A 20,716-nucleotide genomic window follows, 5' to 3' on the forward strand; every position below is an offset into this window, starting at 1 on the left:
ACTTTCACACTTCCGTCTTCTGGGCTCCGTTTCAATCCGTAGTTATGGGCAAAAAACATATCCTGCAAATGTCCTTGCAGGATGCGTTTTTGCCCATAGACTTGTATTATCGACGGATCGGCACACGTCGCATCCGTCGTGCGACAGATCCGTCGTGTTTTGGCGGACGCGACGCACAAAAAAACGTTATATGTAACTTTTTTTGTGCGACGTGTCCGCCATTTCCGACCGCGCATGCATGGCCGGAATTCCGCCCCCTCCTCCCCGCTCATCACAATGGGCAGCGGAAGTGTTGTAAAACTGCATCCGCTGCCCACTTTGTGCTAAATTTAGCACAACGTCCGTCGGGCCGACGGTTTGCGATGGCCCCATACCGACCGAAGTGTGAAAGTACCCTAATAGTGAATGGAATGACAGTGCACATCTTTGACTATTGTCCCATTCATATGGGGCTCTACAAATGATTTGGGGAGTGTATAATTTACATTGTTTTCTATATTTGCAGTACCAAAGAAATGCAAATTTAGTTTTTTTTCACACCTTATAACCTGTTGAATGAATTTTTCCCGGTTTTTATGGTTGTGTACATAATATGTATAGGGTCTGTTTGTTTTGTTTTTTTTAATTAGACTTTTTTTGGGGGAATGGGGAGTGCCCTGATTACAAGAGCTCTACATGGTGCATGTGAATTGAACCTCTTTGCTTTCTTTGTAAAGCTGTAGCCCCTTACTCTGGCAGATGCATGGCCTGTTATGAGTCCATGGTGTAAGGAACCCTGCATGAAGGTCTTACATTTTGTTACCATTGCAGTATTTTCTAGTCGTCTTTCTAGTTTTCATCTCGTTGTGCACCGCGTCATTGTTTATTTCTGGAAGGGTTGTGTAAAATATTTCATATTTCTGCTCTTCACATCCTTCAGTATCAGCGGATTGTCGACACTGACCTTCTGATTGATTCAGTGAATTTAAAAGGAATGTAATCAGAAAATGGACTATTGTTTAAAGCTGGTTTTTATGTTCAGTGTATTTTTGAGAATTTTATTTATCAATTTTCCATATCAATATTCCTCAACATTAAAATTGAAAGAAGGAAGTCGTCGAATTATGGAAATCACTGGATTAAATAGCATGTTAATGATATGCAAATAATGAAAAAATGGAAACAAAATGAGTGAGCGCCATTCACAGAAATACATGCACTAACACGCTTTGGCATACTATCAATGAGGTTATTGATGGTTCTCTAAGGAATGTTCTGCCACACTGAATCTAGTCGGGCACACAAATCATCAAGATCCACTGCTTGCAGCTCCCTTTGCAATTGATGATCAATGACGTCTCAGATGTGCTCTTTGGGACACAAATCTGGAGATGCTGCCGACTATTGTGACACATTTAGGCCATGCTGGCTGCTCACAGTAGCACGAGCAACTTGCATCCTGATGTTGAAAAACAGCTCTTGGGACTGTGACATATTGGAAAAATTGCCAAACCGTTAGATTCACCACAAAATAACTGTTTCACCTAGCTATTGGCGTACCTGAAATGAATACTAGAGGGGCTCTGGATACCATACATTCTCACCTCCACGCCATAATCCCGGGAATAGGGCTATAGGGACATTCCCACATTAAGGCCTTTTCATGGCACTGACCAGAGGGTCTCCAGATTAATCTCTGGCTATCATTACATACAAGCTAACAGTGTGACTCTTCGCTGAAGAGGATAGACCTCTTTTCCAGTTTCTGCTTGCTCTGCCCCATGATACACTTTTGAGAGCGGTGGCATGTTAAAGTGTGTCCAAAAGAAATGATGTGCACACTGCAAAATTCAAAAAGATAGGTGCAGGCTGGACATCCAAAAGTCCCATATAAAAGAGAAAAACAGCCGCACTCAGATAGTTGAACTTTATGCAAAAAGAATTGTTTCTTTATTCACGTATACAAACATCACCATGTGCTTTTCAAAGATATAGTGACTGCGGACAACAAGGTTAACGTTTTGACCAGGCACGGTCTGTGAAAACCTCACTTATGTAGGGAGAATGAGCAGAAGAGAAAGGTATATAGGAAATGGGTCCCAGTAGGACAGCTGCGGTCAGGATTTGGGAGAAGCGTGTCCGTCTTATTGGTGATACAGTGGCTGCATAAAGTTCAACTATGTTAAAGTGTGGGCACCTCTGGTCTAAATTTTTTATTCTGAACAATTAAGGATGTTGCTGATAAAATAATCTCTAAAAGGCCTAAAGTTAAAGGTGATTCATTTTCTTTGTATTTTAGGCAAAAATATATCTATTTTCACCTTTTACATTTTAAAACTTACAAAAATGAAAATAGGCCAATGCGAAAGCTTGAGCACCCTGCATGATTAGTACCTAGTAGCACCCCATTTGGAAAGTATCACAGCTTGTAAATACTTTTTTTTAGCCAAGAGTCTTTCAATTCTTGTTTGGCGGACTTTCATTCATTCTTCCTTGAAAAATTCTTCCTATTATGTGAGATTCCTGGTTGTTTTGCAGGCACTGCTATTTTGTGGTCTAGCCACAGATTTTCAATGATGATCAGATTAGGGGACTGTGAGGGCCATTGTAAAACCTTCAGCTTGCACTTTTTAAGGTAGTCTAATGTGGATTTTGAACTGTGTTTAGAATAATTCTCCATTTGTAGAAGCCATCCTCTTTTCAACTTTAGCTTTTTTACAGATGGTTTTATGTTTGCATCAAGAATTTGTTGAAATTTCATTGAATCCGAAATGTTCCCTGTGCCATTGGCTGGAACACAACTCAAAGCATGATTGATCCACCCCCATGCTTAATGGTTGGTGAGATGTTCTTTTCCTGAGGTTTTGTGCCCTTTTTTCTCCATACATACATACATACATACATACATAGAGTTCTATTTTAACATTATCGATCCACAGGGCTTGTTTTCAAAATGGATCAGGCTTGTCTAGATGTTCTTTTTCATACTTCTCTTGCTGAATTTTATGGTTAGGACGCAGGAGATGTTTTCTTCTGATGACTCTTCCATGAAGGCCTTATTTATGCAGGTATCTCTGAACAGGAGAACAATGTACCACAACTCTAGAGTCTGCTAAATTTTTCTTAAATTCTTTTGCAGTCAAGTGGGGATTCTTATTTGCCTTTCTAGCAATCCTATGAGCAGCTCTCACTGAAATTTTGCTTTGTCTGCAAGACTTTATCTTGATTTTGACTGTTCCTGTTAACTGCCATTTCTTAATTACTAGTGATGAGGGAACGTGCTCGGATAAGGTGTTATGGGAGCATGCTTGTATGCTAACCGAGTGACCTCGATGTGCTTGGAAAATATGTTCGAGTCCCCGCACCTGCATGTCTCACGGCTGAAAGGTCCCATCACCACAACACAAATCGTATTGGCACCGACCCACCGTGCCACCTGCTGGGAATTCCTCTGCTGCGGACACTTGGCATCATGAACGTATTTGTTGCCATAAATACTTTCCAAATCTCGTCCCCAACTTTGTCATTTCTCACGTTCCCATTTTTCCCCAATAAAGGATGGGGGTACAATAAATTCCTGCACACCCCGTATTGCCGCCATAGCAGGAATGTGGAAATGAGTGGTCGGAATGTGCAGCAAGTTGTAGTGTCCCAGTGATATGGTAACAAAGCTTTTGTGGTCCCGCTGTTAATCATGGTATATGCCATAATCTGCCAGTGAATGAAGTAAAGGTAGTAAATTCCTCTGGGTGGGGAAGGGTTAATTGCGGCTGCCCCCTCCTTCCCGACTCCTCCTCCAGATGCCTTTTCTGTCTTGTGGGAATGACTGCTATTCTTCCTGAGGGTAATAAATATCAATTTACTGGCTGGCAGGCTCTTTGTCCTGGTTATTTCATCTGGTTGGAGGCAGTGCGGAGGATGATCTGTCTCCCCCATCACTCCCAGGCCTGTCTGTGCAGCCACACTACACACTGACATCAGCACCTTACTCCCTTATCACCGCCAAAAGCACTATGGCAGCGGAGCAGCCCGGGGCTCCCTGTCCACCCTCCGGATATTTCTGCAGGGGGGTTTGGTGGAGGGCTGTCAGTAATCAGCTGGGTGAGGGCAGGGGGAGGTTATCGCACCCAGCGCTGCTGCGTATGGCTGCTCCAAGGGCCATGTGATGGGTCCGATATTGAGGCTGCTGCCTGCAGAGCCATTTATAATGCTAATCATAGGTATGAGAGGCTGGAAATAGCCGAATGCAGCATCACAGGGTGAGTATTGGGGTACCGCTGCTTAGTAATGCAGAGCCGCCGAGATCATGCCATGATGGAGCGCTGTACCCGCGAGCACACATCCGAAGTGTACAGTGAACTTCAGTATCGCACTGCGAACGTGGCTTGGCGAATACATGCAGATTAGAACATTTTCTCATGTCATGTTTATTTATTTTAACAAAGTAAAGTTTTCTCTTTTTCTTGCTTTTGCAGAAAAGATGGATCCCTAGCAATTTGAGGGCAGTCATCTGGCGGCTCCATAGGAACACTAAGGGAGCAGGCGAAGAGCACCCAACTCTGCGTCTCCCCAGCACGGGAACCTGACACACAGTGACTGTGCCATGCTGGGCCGTGAGGATCGCATGCAGACCTAACGCCCATACTGTGCCGCAATGAGCAGGTAAAGGTGCTCTCGAGTGCACGGCCCACGCTGCAAGGGACACTTACAGAAACCCTTCCATGTACTGACGGGGAACCCGTACGGGTGGCTGGGGAGAGCCGTCACCACTAAGCGTGCACAACTAATAGGTATTTGTGTCTACAAATGGTGGAACATTTCCAGACGGAGCTTTTAAATGTCATATGTCCATTCACATTATATCGTCTGCCTGCTATCAAATGGCAATATGTTCCTTTAGATTTGACCAGGCGTCATGGTAATGATCTGGAGTTGATTGGTGTTCATTTTGTGTATGGCAGGTACAAGAGAGAAGAGAGAACAAAATGAATGGCGGCAGTGAAAGTGGAGGAGGAGATAACTATGGAGGGGCCCCGATGGTCCAGGTGCCCATTGGTTGGCAGAGGAGGGTGGAGCCAGGCACTGTGGTGTATGTTAGGTAAGTCCCTCTCCACAGCTGGACCTGCCGCAAAGTGTTTCCTGCAGTTTGAAGTAAATGGTTAATAAATTATTGCAGCTTTTTATCGTATAAGTTGGGAACAGCTCAGAGACTGTGACCTGTGCCTAAAAGCAGCATCAATCACCCACAGGTTACCACGATTAAAGGGAATCTGTCACCAGGTTTTATCGGAATATTGTAGAGCCACAGACCCTGATTCCTGTGCTGTGTCACTTACTGGGCTGCTTGGTGTAGTTTTGATAAAATCATTGTTTTATCAGCAGTAAATCGTCATTGGAGGACTAATAAACCTGCTGCCAGGTAGTCCTCCATATTCCAGAGCTCTGCATAACCCCGCCTGATTGGCAGCTTCATGTGTACACTGTGCATAGGCTGAAAGCTGACAGTCAGTGGTGTGGGCGGGGTTATACAGAGCTCAGCATTCAGAGAACTGATAGATCTGCAACAGATAAAGCAGGGATTTTATTAAAATTACCGCAAGCAACTTATTAAATGGAATCGGGGTCTCAGCTCCCACATTATGCTGCTCTCGGATGGGTTAGCAAAAACCTGGTGACAGATTCCCAGAGGGTACCACACACTACACATATTTTATACTGGACTCTGGAATCGTATATTCCATAGCATCTATTTAGAGTATACTGGCACTTTGTGACCAGGCTGATTCTAAAAGGACGCTGTTTTGTTCTCCATTTGTCTAATGTAGCCCTGTGGACGGGCCTTCTACATCAGCAAAGATTTCCTGGGAAATGCACTAAACGTAAATGAAATTGAATATATGATGTGAATGGGACCATATCTTTATAGCTCAGGGGTCCGTTATCTACTTATAAAATACAATACATCCACTTCCGTTTCATATGAGATGAACTGGAGACTGGTGCAGTGTAAATGTAAAATCTGGCCTCTTCTTACCATTTACAGAATTATTTTGTTATTTTACTCTTTAATGTTTTACTGTTTCATGCCCTCAGCACTTAGGGTTGCGGTTTTGTGTCTTTTTTTTTTTTTGCACAGATTTGTTATAAAACTTGAATCGTCTAGTACCAGCAAAGTGAAGAAGATTCCTGAAGTCTGAGACACACTTGGTTTATTTTTTCCTTGCAAATTTGCATTAGATTTAAGTCAGCAGTATGGCAATTCTTTCAGTGTGTTTGCTGCAGATTTCACCTATACTAATAAATGGGAAAATGCATGCAGAAAAACGCTTCTATTTTGTGCTGCATTTTTCCTGCCAAACACATCAGTATTTGCATCAGATTTTTCTGCTACAAATACTGAATGTTCTCATAATCGTAATCTGCCTATTGATGCACAGTAGCTTTAGTTGGTATGACAATATTAAAAGTAGAATTCTGAGGTTATTAAATGACAAAAACTAAAATCTTTATTAAAAACAAAAACTCATGTTACACCTGTTGGCAATTACGGTGCCTTGTATCTTCTGTTTTGCAGTCCAAGTGGCACAATTCTTACCTCTATGGATCAGTTGCGGTCTTACCTGGTAACTGATGGAACTTGTAAGTGTGGGCTGGAGTGTCCCCTAAACATCTATAAGGTGAGTGATTTTTCATGTCAGATATGTTCTCCACTGTCCGACCTTACACACAGCATAATTTTGTCCCATCAAAGTGAAGAACACGACAGACAGTGGGATTCAAGAAGCCTCAGTGATTTCTGCCACCCATCGCCAGACCATTCTGTCTTGTGTAATGAATGGGGGGATCACAGCATTGTGTAAATCAATTGCTTAAAAAGCCTAATTTATTTTTGATAGTATGAGAACTTTTTTTTTTTTTCATTCCTATCCTCAAAAAATAATATATGGTAAAAAAAAACCTTTTGCGCTCATGGCCTGCTCAAACCAATATCAAGGACATTATATTCTGATGTTTTATCTGTAAACCCGGCCCAGATGTACTTTTTTTTTTTAACTCCTTTTATTGAAGGAGAAAAAGAACAAAAAATGAGCAATGTTCCAACAGAACTTCAATCATCTAAGATGGCAGTGTGCAGCATATAAAGTAGAAATGATGACTCAGTAATACCTAATGACAGAGATATTTAACACCGGATCAGACAATAGAAGTTTGACTCCAGTTTCATAGTAATAAACGTTGTCATGTTACAAGTGTATTGATGAGATCAAAGATAAGATAGTCAAATGGACCAGGCAAAAAAGAATAAAAGAAACCTTGCGTGTTTAGCCGGAAAGATTATCCCGTCAAGTCACGACTGGACCTAGCCATTTCACGAGCTGACTGCGCAGCAGCATGAAAGCTACACCACTGACCCCCAAACATGTTGAAACTTCCCAGGACGTTTCCTTTGGATATAAACCAATTTTTCATAAGAAGTAACGGTATCTACAGGTCTTATCCCAGTTTAAAGCCCAAGTGACCGTCTATCCATCCATTATTTTGCGAACTAGAAATATTGATTGTCTAAGGAAAATTCAGGAATAGTGGGACCATTGTTCGTCATCAGGTATCCTAAATAAACTGATTAGCAGGTGTAATAATAATTAATGGGAATTGAACATCCCATTATTGTAGATAAAAAAAATCCACAACCTCATTCCTAAACCCAGAATTGCGGGGCAAGTTCAAACCATGTGCTATAAGATGGGCACATATGACATTTAGATACTTTGATATCCTGACCAGTTTATGTAGCATTGCAGGCTTGGTGTAACTTTGATGAATAAAATATAGTTAAGTAAGTCTGTTATTTATTGCAGGGATACAGACTAATGAGATTCCATCAGATCTTCGATCTGCTCCTGTGTAAGAGACGGGATCAGCCATTTCCATTTGCCTATTATAACAGGAAGAGTATACCATAGCTAGGAGTCCCCTCAGACCTTGAGATAGGTGGATATTAATGATCGGGGGAATGGGAGTTGCGCAGTAAGGGCGTGTCATACTTGGAGGGGATTATAGGAGTGGGCTCTGGCTATTTTAAGGTTTTTTTTAACTTGGCCAAAAGAGAATAAAGTGTAATTCTGGAACAAGTCACCAATTACCTGGCCTCCATGTTCTCACCAGAAATGACTCTGACAGCATGTTAAGAAGTGTCATTACAGTATTTTTCCATAATGGCATGTCATCAGAAATATCACTATAAGAAATGTAGTAATTTGTTTAGTTGCCCTCCATATTTTATGTGCTGTTTTATGTATAGGTGATAGTTTCCTAGTATTAGATTTTAGAATGGGCCAAATATGTGAATAGTGAGCTACCGTATTTTCCAGACTACAAGATGCACTTTTTTCCTCCAAAAATGTGGGGGGAAATGGGGGTGGGGTGGGGTGCGTCTTATAGTCCGGATGTCCCTAATCTGGCTGTGATAGGGAGGTGGGAGAGCGGCAGCGGGTTTCAGGAGGCAGGAGCCGGCTGCTGCAGCTAACTCCTGTGCCTGCTGCTAAAGAGAAATGAATATTCACTCCATTCCACGCCCATGGGCATGGAAAGGAGTGAATATTAATTTCTCTTTAATAGCAAGCACAGTGTTAGCCGCAGGAGCCGGGTTCCTGCAGCTGCCCAGCGTTCGAGTGTGCCGAATATTCACTGTATTATACTCCCGTTGGTGTGGAATGCAGTGAATATTCCTCCCCTTTAGTAGCGGCACACATGAAAGTCCGGCAGCTGCAGGAACCCGGGCAGATGCTGCTAACACTGTGCACGCTAAAGAGCAATGAATACTCACTGATCTCCACTCACATAGTCCGGCATAGAGAACAGTAAGTATTCCGGCAGCTGTCCTCTGCAGGTTGTAGGTAGGCAGCTAAGGATGTCACTGCCATGCGCTGCTTACAAGCATAAAGCAGCTGCTGGCACCGGAGCAGGACACTGCGACGGAGCGTAGGGAAGGTAAGAATGTTTTGGTTTTTTTTTCCCTGCTCGGGCTCATGCATACCAGGATAAGGATGGGGCCATGCATACCAGGATAAGGATGGGGCCATGCATACAAGGATGAGGATGGGGCCATGCATACCAGGATAAGGATGGGGCCATGCATAGCAGGATAAGGATGGGGCCATGCATAGCAGGATAAGGATGGGGCCATGCATAGCAGGATAAGGATGGGGCCATGCATACCAGGATAAGGATGGGGCCATGTATACCGGGATAAGGATGGGGGACATGCATACCAGGATAAAGATGGGGACATACATACCAGGATAAGGATGGGGCCATGCATACCAGGATAAGGATGGGGCCATGCATACCAGGATAAAAATGAGGCCATGCATAGCAGGATAAGGATGGGGCCATGCATAGCAGGATAAGGATGAGGCCATGCATACCAGGATAAGGATGGGGCCATGCATACCAGGATAAGGATGGGGCCATGCATACCAGGATAAGGATGGGGCCATGCATAGCAGGATAAGGATGGGGCCATGCATACCAGGATAAGGATGGGGCCATGCATACCAGGATAAGGATGAGGCCATGCATAGCAGGATAAGGATGAGGCCATGCATAGCAGGATAAGGATGAGGCCATGCATAGCAGGATAAGGATGGGGCCATGCATACCTGGATAAGGATGAGGCCATGCATAGCAGGATAAGGATGGGGCCATACATAGCAGGATAAGGATGAGGCCATGCATAGCAGGATAAGGATGGGGCCATACATAGCAGGATAAGGATGAGGCCATGCATAGCAGGATAAGGATGGGGCCATGTATAGCAGGATAAGGATGGGGCCATGCATAGCAGGATAAGGATGGGGCCATGCATAGCAGGATAAGGATGAGGCCAGTCATACCAGGATAAGGATGGGGCCATGCATACCAGGATAGGGATGGGGCCATGCATAGCAGGATAAGGATGAGGCCAGTCATACCAGGATAAGGATGGGGCCATGCATACCAGGATAGGGATGGGGCCATGCATGCCAGGATAAGGATGGGGCCATGCATGCCAGGATATGGATGGGGCCATGCATACCAGGATAAGGATGGGTCCATGCATGCCAGGATGTGATATATTAAGTATAGAATTGACCACATTTTTTGCTTCAATTTTTTTTTTCTAATTTCCTCCTCTAAAACCTAGGTACTACTTATGGTCTGAAAAATACGGTATCAGCCAAATGCCTCTCTGAATACACTGGGTGGTCAGGGGAGCACTAATCTTTTAGGTATTATAAGTTGTCTGGCAAGATGATAAAGGTCTGGGAGAGCCTCACCAGCTAACCCTTTGGCCTTTGCAAATTAGCAAACTTTAGTTTAGATCTAGAGGTCCCCCATATAAATGATATAAACAAAGCGAACATGTCATGTTGAAAATAGTGTCTGATCTGCAGGCAGAATTTTATAAAGCAGAAGGAGCGTATCAGATGGATACATTTTTGTGGGGAAATTTCAGTAATAATTAAGGCTATGTGCACACGTAAGAAAAGAGGTGCAGAATTTTCTGCACAAAATCCGCAGCTCCTGGCAGAATCCGCAGCCGTGGATTTGTCGCCGTTTTTATGCGGATTTTGTGCGGTTTTTATGCGGAATTGCTGCGGATTTTGTGCAGATTTTGGCACTGCGGATTTCTATCATGGAGGGGTACAGAAACGCTGCAGATCCGCACAAAAGAAGTGACATGCACTTCTTTGAAATCCGCAGCAATTCCGCACTGATTTTTCCGCACCATGTGCACAGCTTTTTTTTTTTTTTTTTTACATTAATTTACATTGTACTGTAAATCACAGTGCAGATCTGCAGCGTTTCTGCGCGGAAAAAAAACACTGCGGATTCGCACTAAATCCGCTTCGTGTGCACACAGCCTAAACGGAATCTGTCACCAGGTTTTCGCTAAATCATCTGAGAGCACCATGATGTAGGAAAAGAGGCCTGAATCCAACAATGTATCACTTAGTTTACTGGGTGCAGCAGTTGGGACACAATCATGTATCATGAAGTAGAGCTTAGATAGTTAATCCCACCGACACCAGTCTCACTATATTCTAGTGCCAGTCAGCTGTTTATCACAGGAGTTGGACCAGTGCTCTTTCTCCAGTTAGTGACAGCAAAGATAATGTTTTAGTGATAAAACCTTCACTGTAAGTAAACAGCACAGAGTCTGATAAGTGACACATCACTCAATTCTGTGTTTTAACCTTTACCTCATGCTGTCTACAGATTATATAGCAAAAACCTGCTGACAGATTCCCTTTAAAGCGAATCTTATCAGTTAGAACATGCAGTCTGATCTGTGGACAGCATGGTATAAAGAAGGAGAAACTGTGCAGAATGATTTATTGATTTGTTTTAAAGATTCAGTAGTTGTGTTTTATGAATTATTAATTAGTCAGTGGTTAACCGTGTTCCCTGTACGATTGCGGTCAGTCACTAGTAGGACAGCCCACTGGGCTCATACATATGAACACTGGGGATTTAATGAATAAGATACCATGCTGATCACAGATTGGACTGCATGTACATAGGTTCCCTTCAAAGTGTTTACAACCTTCCTTTTTGGTTTCCATGGGCAGTATAAAGATCCTAACTGCATGTCACATGTTCACTGGCCACCTCAAGGATCACAATGATTTTGGCTCCAATTTTCCCCGAATGTGTATATTAATTGACATACTGCTATTTAATGTCGGGTATACGGTGTGATTCATAATGATATCCTTCCTGCTGCAGGTTTTTAACTTTGACCCAAGAGCAGTGGTGAAACGGCGTAGTGCGGAAGATGTGAAGGCCGAAGAGGACATGACCAAACTTTGTAACCATCGTAGGAAAATTGTAGCCCTCGCAACTCTGTACAAAAGCATTGAGAGTACACCCCTTGCACTACAAAGTCAAGCTGCTGGTAAGACCGAATATCATGGAGCACTCTCATCACACTTCGAATAACTTTTGCAAATGCAGTTTTCTTTTTTTGAGACCAAAAAGAGCATGTAACTTGTAACGTTACAGTGGTTGTCCATTACCTGAATAGTCCTTTTTAGAGTGAAGTCATCGCCCTTGTAAAATTAAAATTGCAGATACTCCTCTCCCAAATTGGCACCATTCCAGTGGTTATTCTTATGCCGTGGGAGCTGTGCAGCCAATCAGCAGCTGCTATTTGGCACCCAATTGCAGCCGCTGATTGGTTGTAGGACTTGCTATGACCCGACATCGATAGAACGGCGTCAATTTGGGAGGTGTTTTTGATTTTTTTTTTTGTTCAAAAGGCGACTGCTTAATTTAAAAAGAGGTTGTGCAGGTAGTGGAGATCCTTTTTCAATTCTTTTTGGTTAAATAAATACTTTTGTTGTCTGAATGAGCTTAGTCCTACCTAAGCAAGGGGGGTTGACTCATTTTTCTTAAGTAAGGTGAATCATATTGGGGAGTGTAGCAGCACAGTACTGTTTGGCATTTTGTGGTGGAGATGCAGCCACAATTTGTCCGTCTTTGCATTAGAAGTAGTAGTGCTTACTAAACATCAGGCAATAAAGCAGTGGCTCCATGACATACATAAGTTGTAAAAAATCAACAGTATTTCCATGACCAGTAATGTACTGAAATAGTAGCCATTGTTTTAATTTGAATCTCATATATCGATCGTACACATGAAAATAAGAAACTTTGCAATTATCTTATCTGAGAGTTTTGTTTCTTTCTTCACCAGGACTGAGCATTCGTTTTTAAAGTTCTCAATTCCTGGGTAAAATCTGAAGATGGATTGTTACATTTCGGAGACATGAGATGACAGGTGATACTGATAAGATTCTATATAGAGGTGAGAGGGAGAAATAGCTGGAGACAGAGCCCTTCCCTGTCCTTTCTATATACAATCTTATCAGTAACTGAACACAGATTTTACCTGGGAATTGAGAATTTTGAATCGAGATTTCTCTGATAGATATATTCCAAAGTTGCTTATTTTCGTGTCTACCATTAATGCTTGAAAAAAAGTTAAAATGACAGTTACTCTTAAGTGTTTTATTTTTCACTTTGATTTTCTTTTTTTTTTTTACTACAGGATGTGGCTCAAGTCAGAACTTTAATACAACATCCACCAGCCCAAAGATGGGACAACACCCTTGTTCCCTGGATCCTGACATCTTCACCAAACTGATGATGGAAAAGGCCCACAACATAAAGGCTCACCATGTGGAAAAACCCCTGGATCACAAGTCAGATACTTTCACTCCCCACCCTGGAGAAAGGTATTCTGACCTGCAATCCAACCAGCGGCCTGCCTTACTCAGGCAGCATGGGGCTCCTCTTGGTGAGTCCTATGCCTTAAGGAACTGTCCATCAGTGCCATCAAATGGTAATTACGAGGTGTTTTCAAGGACTCCACAAGCCATATCTCATGAGCTGTGTACCAGTTCTTATACACAAGTTAAGTCTTCCCAGAATCGGCCTTCCTACCCCTCATGTAGTCAAGAACTTTCAGGCCTGTCCCCCAAGCCATTAGCTCTTAATTCATGTAATTTTGTGCCAGGTGGCACCTTTAATCGGACGCTTGAAGAATCTATTCAGGGCCCTCGGCGACAATTTGTTTTTCCTGAGAAAGATCCACTGGGTATTTTGGACTGTAACAGCTGTAGGCCGCCTAGCCCAAAGCACCGTATATTGAACTCTCCCCCCTTAATTCAGTCTCAGGTTCCCATAATGAACCCTCACCTTGGTCCTGAACACAACCCGGGCAACCATTCATCCACAACCCTACCGCCTCCATTTTCTCCTTTCACTCGTAGTGGCGCACTCACATCTCCATCTACAACCAGGTCCTCCATATCTTCCATCTCTTCTCCAGCCGGCAGTGTGGAGCCGTCCCCTCAGCGTTCCCGCCATTCATCAGCCTCCTCCGAGCACTTTCCTGCCCCCATAAAGTCAAGCTCAAGATCTCCACGACCTGTCAGCTCCCCTAAGCGATCTGTACCCCACAGTCCAAAAGCAATACTTGAAGGCCTCCCTCCCTTTGGGCAGGCCCAACTGGGATCCTCTTCAAATGCCAGCCATGCCTTAACCCACCAAAGCAATAAAACAGCACCACCGGTGTCTTTGGGAGCAGCGCAAGGCTTACTGGGCTTTCCCCTCGGATGCATATTGGGTCAGCAAGCCAATGCTTCATTTCCTGCTAGCAGCCTTCTCACAGCAGCTGCAAAGGCCCAAATGGCTAATCAAACCAAACCTGAAGCCACAGCCCCTAGCACTTTACCCAGCCGAGTGCTGAATCCCAATACTTTGCTTTCTGCAACAGTCACACAAGAGGGTCGGGGCCTTTCCAACAGGACTCACTCCCAGAAAAGGGATATATTGGTGAAACGCAAAAGACAAAAGAATTCTCCAGGCCCTGATGCGAGTCCTCAGGACGTTAGTGGACACAACCCTACTAGCCCTAGTGGACTATCCAAATTGTATTCTTATTCAAGGTTAACAGGTACTGGGGTTCACGTGGAGGAAGACATGGGAAGATCCAAAGCCATCTATTCACACTCTGTTTCTGGTCATGCTCCCTTTTCTCTTCAAATGCCTCGCTCATCAGTAGAGGAGTCCCCAAGCCAAAGCAAAACCCTAAACCTGTCTCCAGCTTCCCAAGATATCAGCAACCATCTTCTTGGCCTCGTAGGGCAACTAGTCCAGACTTCTACAGAGCAGAACTCAGGGACTTCTTTACCACTGAAGTTACCATCCACGCCCACAAGTACAAATCCACGTAAGTCGGCAATCTTTTTTATCTTTATTTTTTTTAAAGTTTAACAGTTATATATTCCAGGCTGTCACCCCAGTGTAACTTTATTTATAATCGTTCAGAAGGGGTGAGAGAGGAACAGAACCACACGGACATTGTGCCATTATGTTGTCAGGAGAGCAGACAGCGTCCTTTAATCATAGAGTCCTGTAGAAACTGGTCTGGCAGTACAGGGAAGACTGCTAGATAGGAAACAGGATTTTACAGTTAAAGGGGGTGTCCAGGGTTAGAAAAAATGCATGGCTGCTTTCTTTCAAAAAGAGCACCACACTGGCCGGCAGGTTGTTTGTTATATTGTAGCTCACACCTATTAACTTCATTGGTACAACCTTTGGACAGGTGTGCTGTTGTTTCTGGAAGAAAGCAGACATTTTGTTTTCTGATTCTGGGCAACCCCTTTTAATAGAGCAATCACATTTTAAGCAGACATTGGTTTTGCTGCAGATCTTTACCGTTAATATAAACTTTTCATGTAAATGTTCTTATTTTTTATTTAAAGAATCACTACAGTGTTTTTTTTTTTATTTTTTCATTATTTTACCGCTGAAGTGCCATTAGTCTAATTTAACTAGTCCTAGTATCATACTTACCAGCCACCGTCTTCATCTGTTACCTAATCGTTTTCCGCATGTTCTATCCTGTCTGATTGCTCTAGTGTTGGCTGGATGAGCCAGAAGTCACTGCTCAATGTCAGTCTATGAGAGCCAGAACGAGGGTCTTGTAGAGTTACATTGAGAGCTTGTGACTAATGATGAGCGAATATACTCGTTACTCGAGATTTCCCAAGCACGCTCGGGTGGCCTCAGTTTTTTAGTGCTTGGAGATTTTAGTTTTCATTGCCTCAGCTGAATGATTTACAGCTAATAGCCGGGCTAAATACATGTGGGGGTTGCCTGGTTGCTAGGGAATCCCCACATGTACTTATGCTGGCTAACAGATGTAAATCATTCAGATGGGGAAATGAAAACTAAATCTCCGAGCAATAAAAAATACTCGGAGGACCCCCGAGCGTGCTCAGGAAATCTCGAGTAACGAGTATATTCGCTCATCACTACTTGTGAGCTAAGATGGTGGATTGAGACAGGAGCAGCGCTGGGAAGAGCAGAAGACCACGGCTGATGAGTATAATACTAGGGGCAGGGGACTTACATTAGTGGCACCACTCCAGTGCTGAAATAAACACTCTATGGAGTGGTGTGCTGCACATTTATCCTCAGCTACTTAATTTTCTGCCATGAGTTTAATAATGATTTCTGTGTTATATAGGTGACGCTATTAACTGTATAATCAATGCTGTTCTTTCTGTTCTAGCATTCTCTTCTGGCCGACCGAGTCCATCTCCCTTACCAAAATCTCCTGTTCCGAGCTTGCCCCAGAGCAGTGTTGCAGAAGGGAGCAATGAGCTGCCATGTTCTCTGACTAATGCTGGGGATAGCTTCTCATTTTTGGGACAAGAGCACGTCATGCCATTTCCTGCTGCCCCTGCCCTGTTAAACTTAGCAATGCTGGGGTCATTGCCGCTTTCCCTCAGCTTGAATCAGCACCATCAGCTTCTTAACCAAGGTTTGCTCAGTTTACTCTCCTCCTCTTTGTTGGGTAGTGCGGAACTTGGCCTTTTGGGACTCCAAAATCCACCTATGGCATTGCCTTCTGCTATGGGTGACCCCGATTCCAGTGTTGTGCAGGCTTTATTAATGGCATCGCTACTACAAAATCCTCTTTTACCACTGGGAGGACTTGGGCTACCACAGCTCGATCTTCCACCACAAAACCAACAGCAAAGCGCTCTCTTGTCATCCCTCGCACCTTTGCTGGACTCATTGCCTACTCCGCAGAATGACGCAACTGAGAAACATGAGACACCACTTACCTTGCCTGAGACGTTCCCGGAAAACGCCCTTCAACCTTTGCTATTCCCACCGGTCTCTGCCTCTCCCGCCCTCATAGCTTTGAATTCAGCACTACTGGCTGCCAGTCTTGGGGCTGTAGACTCCTCTGCTTGCCCTGGACAGGTAAGATTAAGGTTTTATTTTTATATTATGGCATCTTGGATGAGGTTTTTTTTTTTTTTTGCATTATAAATGGTATTCTACCTTTATCTGGGGATCACATAGGATCACATTGGGTTCACAATCTTCTAGATTCCCTATCAGTATGATGTCTTTAGAGTTTGGGAAGAAACCGGAGAACCCGGGGAGAACATACAGACTCCTTGCAGATGTTGTCCTTGGTGGGATTTGAACCCAGGCCTCAGCGCTTCAAGGCTGCAGTGCTAATCACTGAGCCACTTTGCCAAGTTTTGGCATTTTACATCAGCCATTTTCCCTGTGTGAATCTGCATCATCAGCGGGTGAAACTTATTAGAGGCATGGCCTAGCAAAGCCCAAGAGATTTACTATCCTACCAGAAGAGGCCTGAATTATAGCAGAATTATGCTCCATTCATGGGCTGGAGTACATTTCTGCTGTGATTTATGCGACCTCCTAACTCTTCTGCATGTGAAGCCCAAAATATGCACCAAAATACTGAAGAGGTGAGTGCCACTTAACCTCTTTCTGACATTGGACGTACTATCCCATCGAGGTGGGGTGGGCCCGTATGACCACCGATGGGATAGTACGTCCAGCGCGATCGGCGGCGCTCACGGGGGGAGCGCGGCCGATCGCGGCCGGGTGTCAGCTGACTATCACAGCTGACATCTGGCACTATGTGCCAGGAGCGGTCACGGACCGCCCCCGGCACATTAACCCCCGGCACACCACGATCAAACATGATCGTGGTGTGCCGGCGGTACAGGGAAGCATTGCGCAGGGAGGGGGCTCCCTGCGTGCTTCCCTGAGACCCCCGGAGCAACGCGATGTGATCGCGTTGCTGCGAGGGTCTCTTACCTCCTCCTCACTGCAGGTGCCCGGATCCAAGATGGCCGCGGCATCCGGGTCCTGCAGGGAGGGAGGTGGCTTACCAAGTGCCTGCTCAGAGCTGGCGCTTGGTAAGCCTGCAGTGCTGTAAGTCAGATCGGTGATCTGACAGAGTGCTGTGCAAACTGTCAGATCAGCGATCTGTGTTGTCCCCCCCTGGGACAAAGTAAAAAGGTTAAAAAAAAATTTCCACATTTGTAAAAAAAAAAATAAAAATCCTAAATAAAGGGAAAAAAAAAAAAAATATTATTCCCATAAATACATTTCTTTATCTAAATAAAAAAAAACAAACAATAAAAGTACACATATAAAACTATATCACTAGTTAACCCCTTCAGTGAACACCGTAGGGGAAAAAGAAAAAAAAAACGAGGCAAAAAACAACGCTTTATCATACCGCCGAACAAAAAGTGGAATAACACGCGATCAAAAAGACGGATATAAATAACCATGGTACCGATGAAAACGTCATCTTGTCCCGCAAAAAACGAGCCGCCATACAGCGTCATCAAAGAAAAAATAAAAAAGTTATAGTCCTCAGAATAAAGCGATGCCAAAATAATTATTTATTCTATAAAATAGTTTTTATCGTATAAAAGCGCCAAAGCATAAAAAAATGATATAAATGAGTTATTGCTGTAATCGTACTGACCCGAAGAATAAAACTGCTTTATCAATTTTACCAAACGTGGAACGGTATAAACGCCTCCCCCAAAAGAAATTCATGAATAGCTGTTTTTTTGTCATTCTACCTCACAAAAATCGGAATAAAAAGTCATCAAAAACTGTCACGTGTCCGAAAATGTTACCAATAAAAACATCAACTCGTCCCGCAAAAAACAAGACCTCACATGACTCTGTGGACCAAAATATGGAAAAATTATAGGTCTCAAAATGTGGAGACGCAAAAACTTTTTTGCTATAAAAAAGCGTCTTTTAGTGTGTGACGGCTGCCAATCATAAACATCCGCTATAAAAAATGCTATAAAAGTAAATCAAACACCCCTTCATCACCCCCTTAGTTAGGGAAAAATAATAAAATTAAAAAAATGTATTTATTTCCATTTTCCCATTAGGGTTAGGGCCAGGGTTAGGGCTAGGGTTAGGGTTGGGGCTAAAGTTAGGGTTGGGGCTAGGGTTGGAGCTAAAGTTAGGGTTGGGGCTAAAGTTAGGGTCAGGGTTTGGATTACATTTACAGTTGGGATTAGGGTTGGGATTAGGGTTAGGGGTGTGGTTAGGGCTAGGGGTGTGTTTGGATTAGGGTTTCAGTTAGAATTGGGGAGTTTCCACTGTTTAGGCACATCAGGGGCTCTCCAAACGCGACATGACGTCCGATCTCAATTCCAGCCAATTCTGCATTGAAAAAGTAAAACAGTGCTCCTTCCCTTCCGAGCTTTCCCGTGCGCCCAAACAGGGGTTTACCCCAACATATGGGGCATCAGCATACTCGGGACAAATTGGACAACAACTTTTGGGGTCCAAGTTCTCTTGTTACCCTTGGGAAAATATAAATTTGGGGGGCTAAAAATCATTTTTGTGGGGAAAAAAAAGATTTTTTATTTTCACGGCTCTGCGTTGTAAACTGTAGTGAAACACTTGGGGGTTCAAAGTTCTCACAACACATCTAGATAAGTTCCTTGGGAGGTCTAGCTTCCAATATGTGGTCACTTTTGGGGGTTTCTACTGTTTGGGTACATCAGGGGCTCTGCTAATGCAACGTGATGCCTGCAGACCAATCCATCTAAGTCTGCATTCCAAATGGCGCTCCTTCCCTTCCGAGCTCTGCCATGCGCCCAAACAGTGGTTCCCCCCCACATATGGGGTATCAGCATACTCAGGACAAATTGGACAACAACTTTTGGGGTCCAATTTATCCTGTTACCTTTGTGAAAATACAAAACTGGGGGCTAAAAAATCATTTTTGTGAAAAAATAAAACAATTTTTATGTTCACGGCTCTGCATTATAAACTGTAGTGAAACACTTGGGGGATCAAAGCTCTCAAAACACATCTAGATAAGTTCCTTAGGGGGTCTACTTTCCAAAATGGTGTCACTTGTGGGGGGGTTTAATGTTTAGGCACATCAGGGGCTCTCCAAACGCGACATGGCTTCCCATCTTAATTCCAGTCAATTTTGCATTGAAAAGTCAAATGGCGCTCCTTCCCTTCCGAGCTCTGCCATGCGCCCAAACAGTCGTTTACCCCCACATATGGGGTATCGGCGTACTCAGGACAAATTGCACAACAACTTTTGTGGTCCAATTTCTTCTCTTACCCTTGGGAAAATAAAAAATTGGGGGCAAAAAGATAATTTTTGTAAAAAAAATATGATTTTTTATTTTTACGGCTCTGCATTATAAACTTCTGTGAAGCACTTGGTGGGTCAAGGTGCTCACCACACATCTAGATAAGTTCCTTAGGGGGTCTACTTTCCAAAATGGTGTCACTTGTGGGGGGTTTCAATGTTTAGGCACATCAGGGGCTCTCCAAACGCAACATGGCGTCCCACCTCAATTCCAGTCAATTTTGCATTGAAAAGTCAAATGGCGCTCCTTCCCTTCCGAGCTCTGCGGTGCGCCCAAACAGTGGTTTACCCCCACATATGGGGTATCAGCGTACTCAGCACAAATTGTACAACAACTTTTGGGGTCCATTTTCTCCTGTTACCCTTGGTAAAATAAAACAAATTGGAGCTGAAATAAATCGTGTGTAAAAAAAAAAAAAAAAAAAAAAAAAAAAAAATGTAAATGTTAATTTTTATTTAAACATTCCAAAAATTCCTGTGAAACACCTGAAGGGTTAATAAATTTCTTGAATGTGGTTTTGAGCACCTTGAGGGGTGCAGTTTTTAGAATGGTGTCACACTTGGGTATTTTCTATCATATAGACCCCTCAAAATGACTTCAAATGAGATGTGGTCCCTAAAAAAAAAATTGTGTTGTAAAAATGAGAAATTGCTGGTCAACTTTTAACCCTTAAAGCTCCCTAACAAACAAAAAAT

At 43.5% G+C, this 20,716-nt stretch overlaps 1 protein-coding gene across 1 annotated transcript in view; it reads left to right on the forward strand.

The window, feature by feature from the left end:
• Nucleotides 1-20,716, forward strand: part of MBD6 (methyl-CpG binding domain protein 6) — a 59,602-nt gene that overhangs the window by 17,843 nt on the left and 21,043 nt on the right. Inside the window, exons 2-7 of the mRNA XM_077297742.1 lie at nucleotides 4,455-4,641; nucleotides 4,941-5,077; nucleotides 6,554-6,656; nucleotides 11,752-11,920; nucleotides 13,076-14,761; nucleotides 16,109-16,809. Of these exons, the coding sequence (XP_077153857.1) occupies nucleotides 4,965-5,077; nucleotides 6,554-6,656; nucleotides 11,752-11,920; nucleotides 13,076-14,761; nucleotides 16,109-16,809 (2,772 nt within the window). The 5' untranslated portion in view covers nucleotides 4,455-4,641; nucleotides 4,941-4,964. The remainder of the gene's footprint in view (nucleotides 1-4,454; nucleotides 4,642-4,940; nucleotides 5,078-6,553; nucleotides 6,657-11,751; nucleotides 11,921-13,075; nucleotides 14,762-16,108; nucleotides 16,810-20,716) is intronic.

The sequence above is a fragment of the Ranitomeya variabilis genome, chromosome 3, assembly GCF_051348905.1.
Source record: "Ranitomeya variabilis isolate aRanVar5 chromosome 3, aRanVar5.hap1, whole genome shotgun sequence".
Classification (NCBI taxonomy): domain Eukaryota; kingdom Metazoa; phylum Chordata; class Amphibia; order Anura; family Dendrobatidae; genus Ranitomeya; species Ranitomeya variabilis.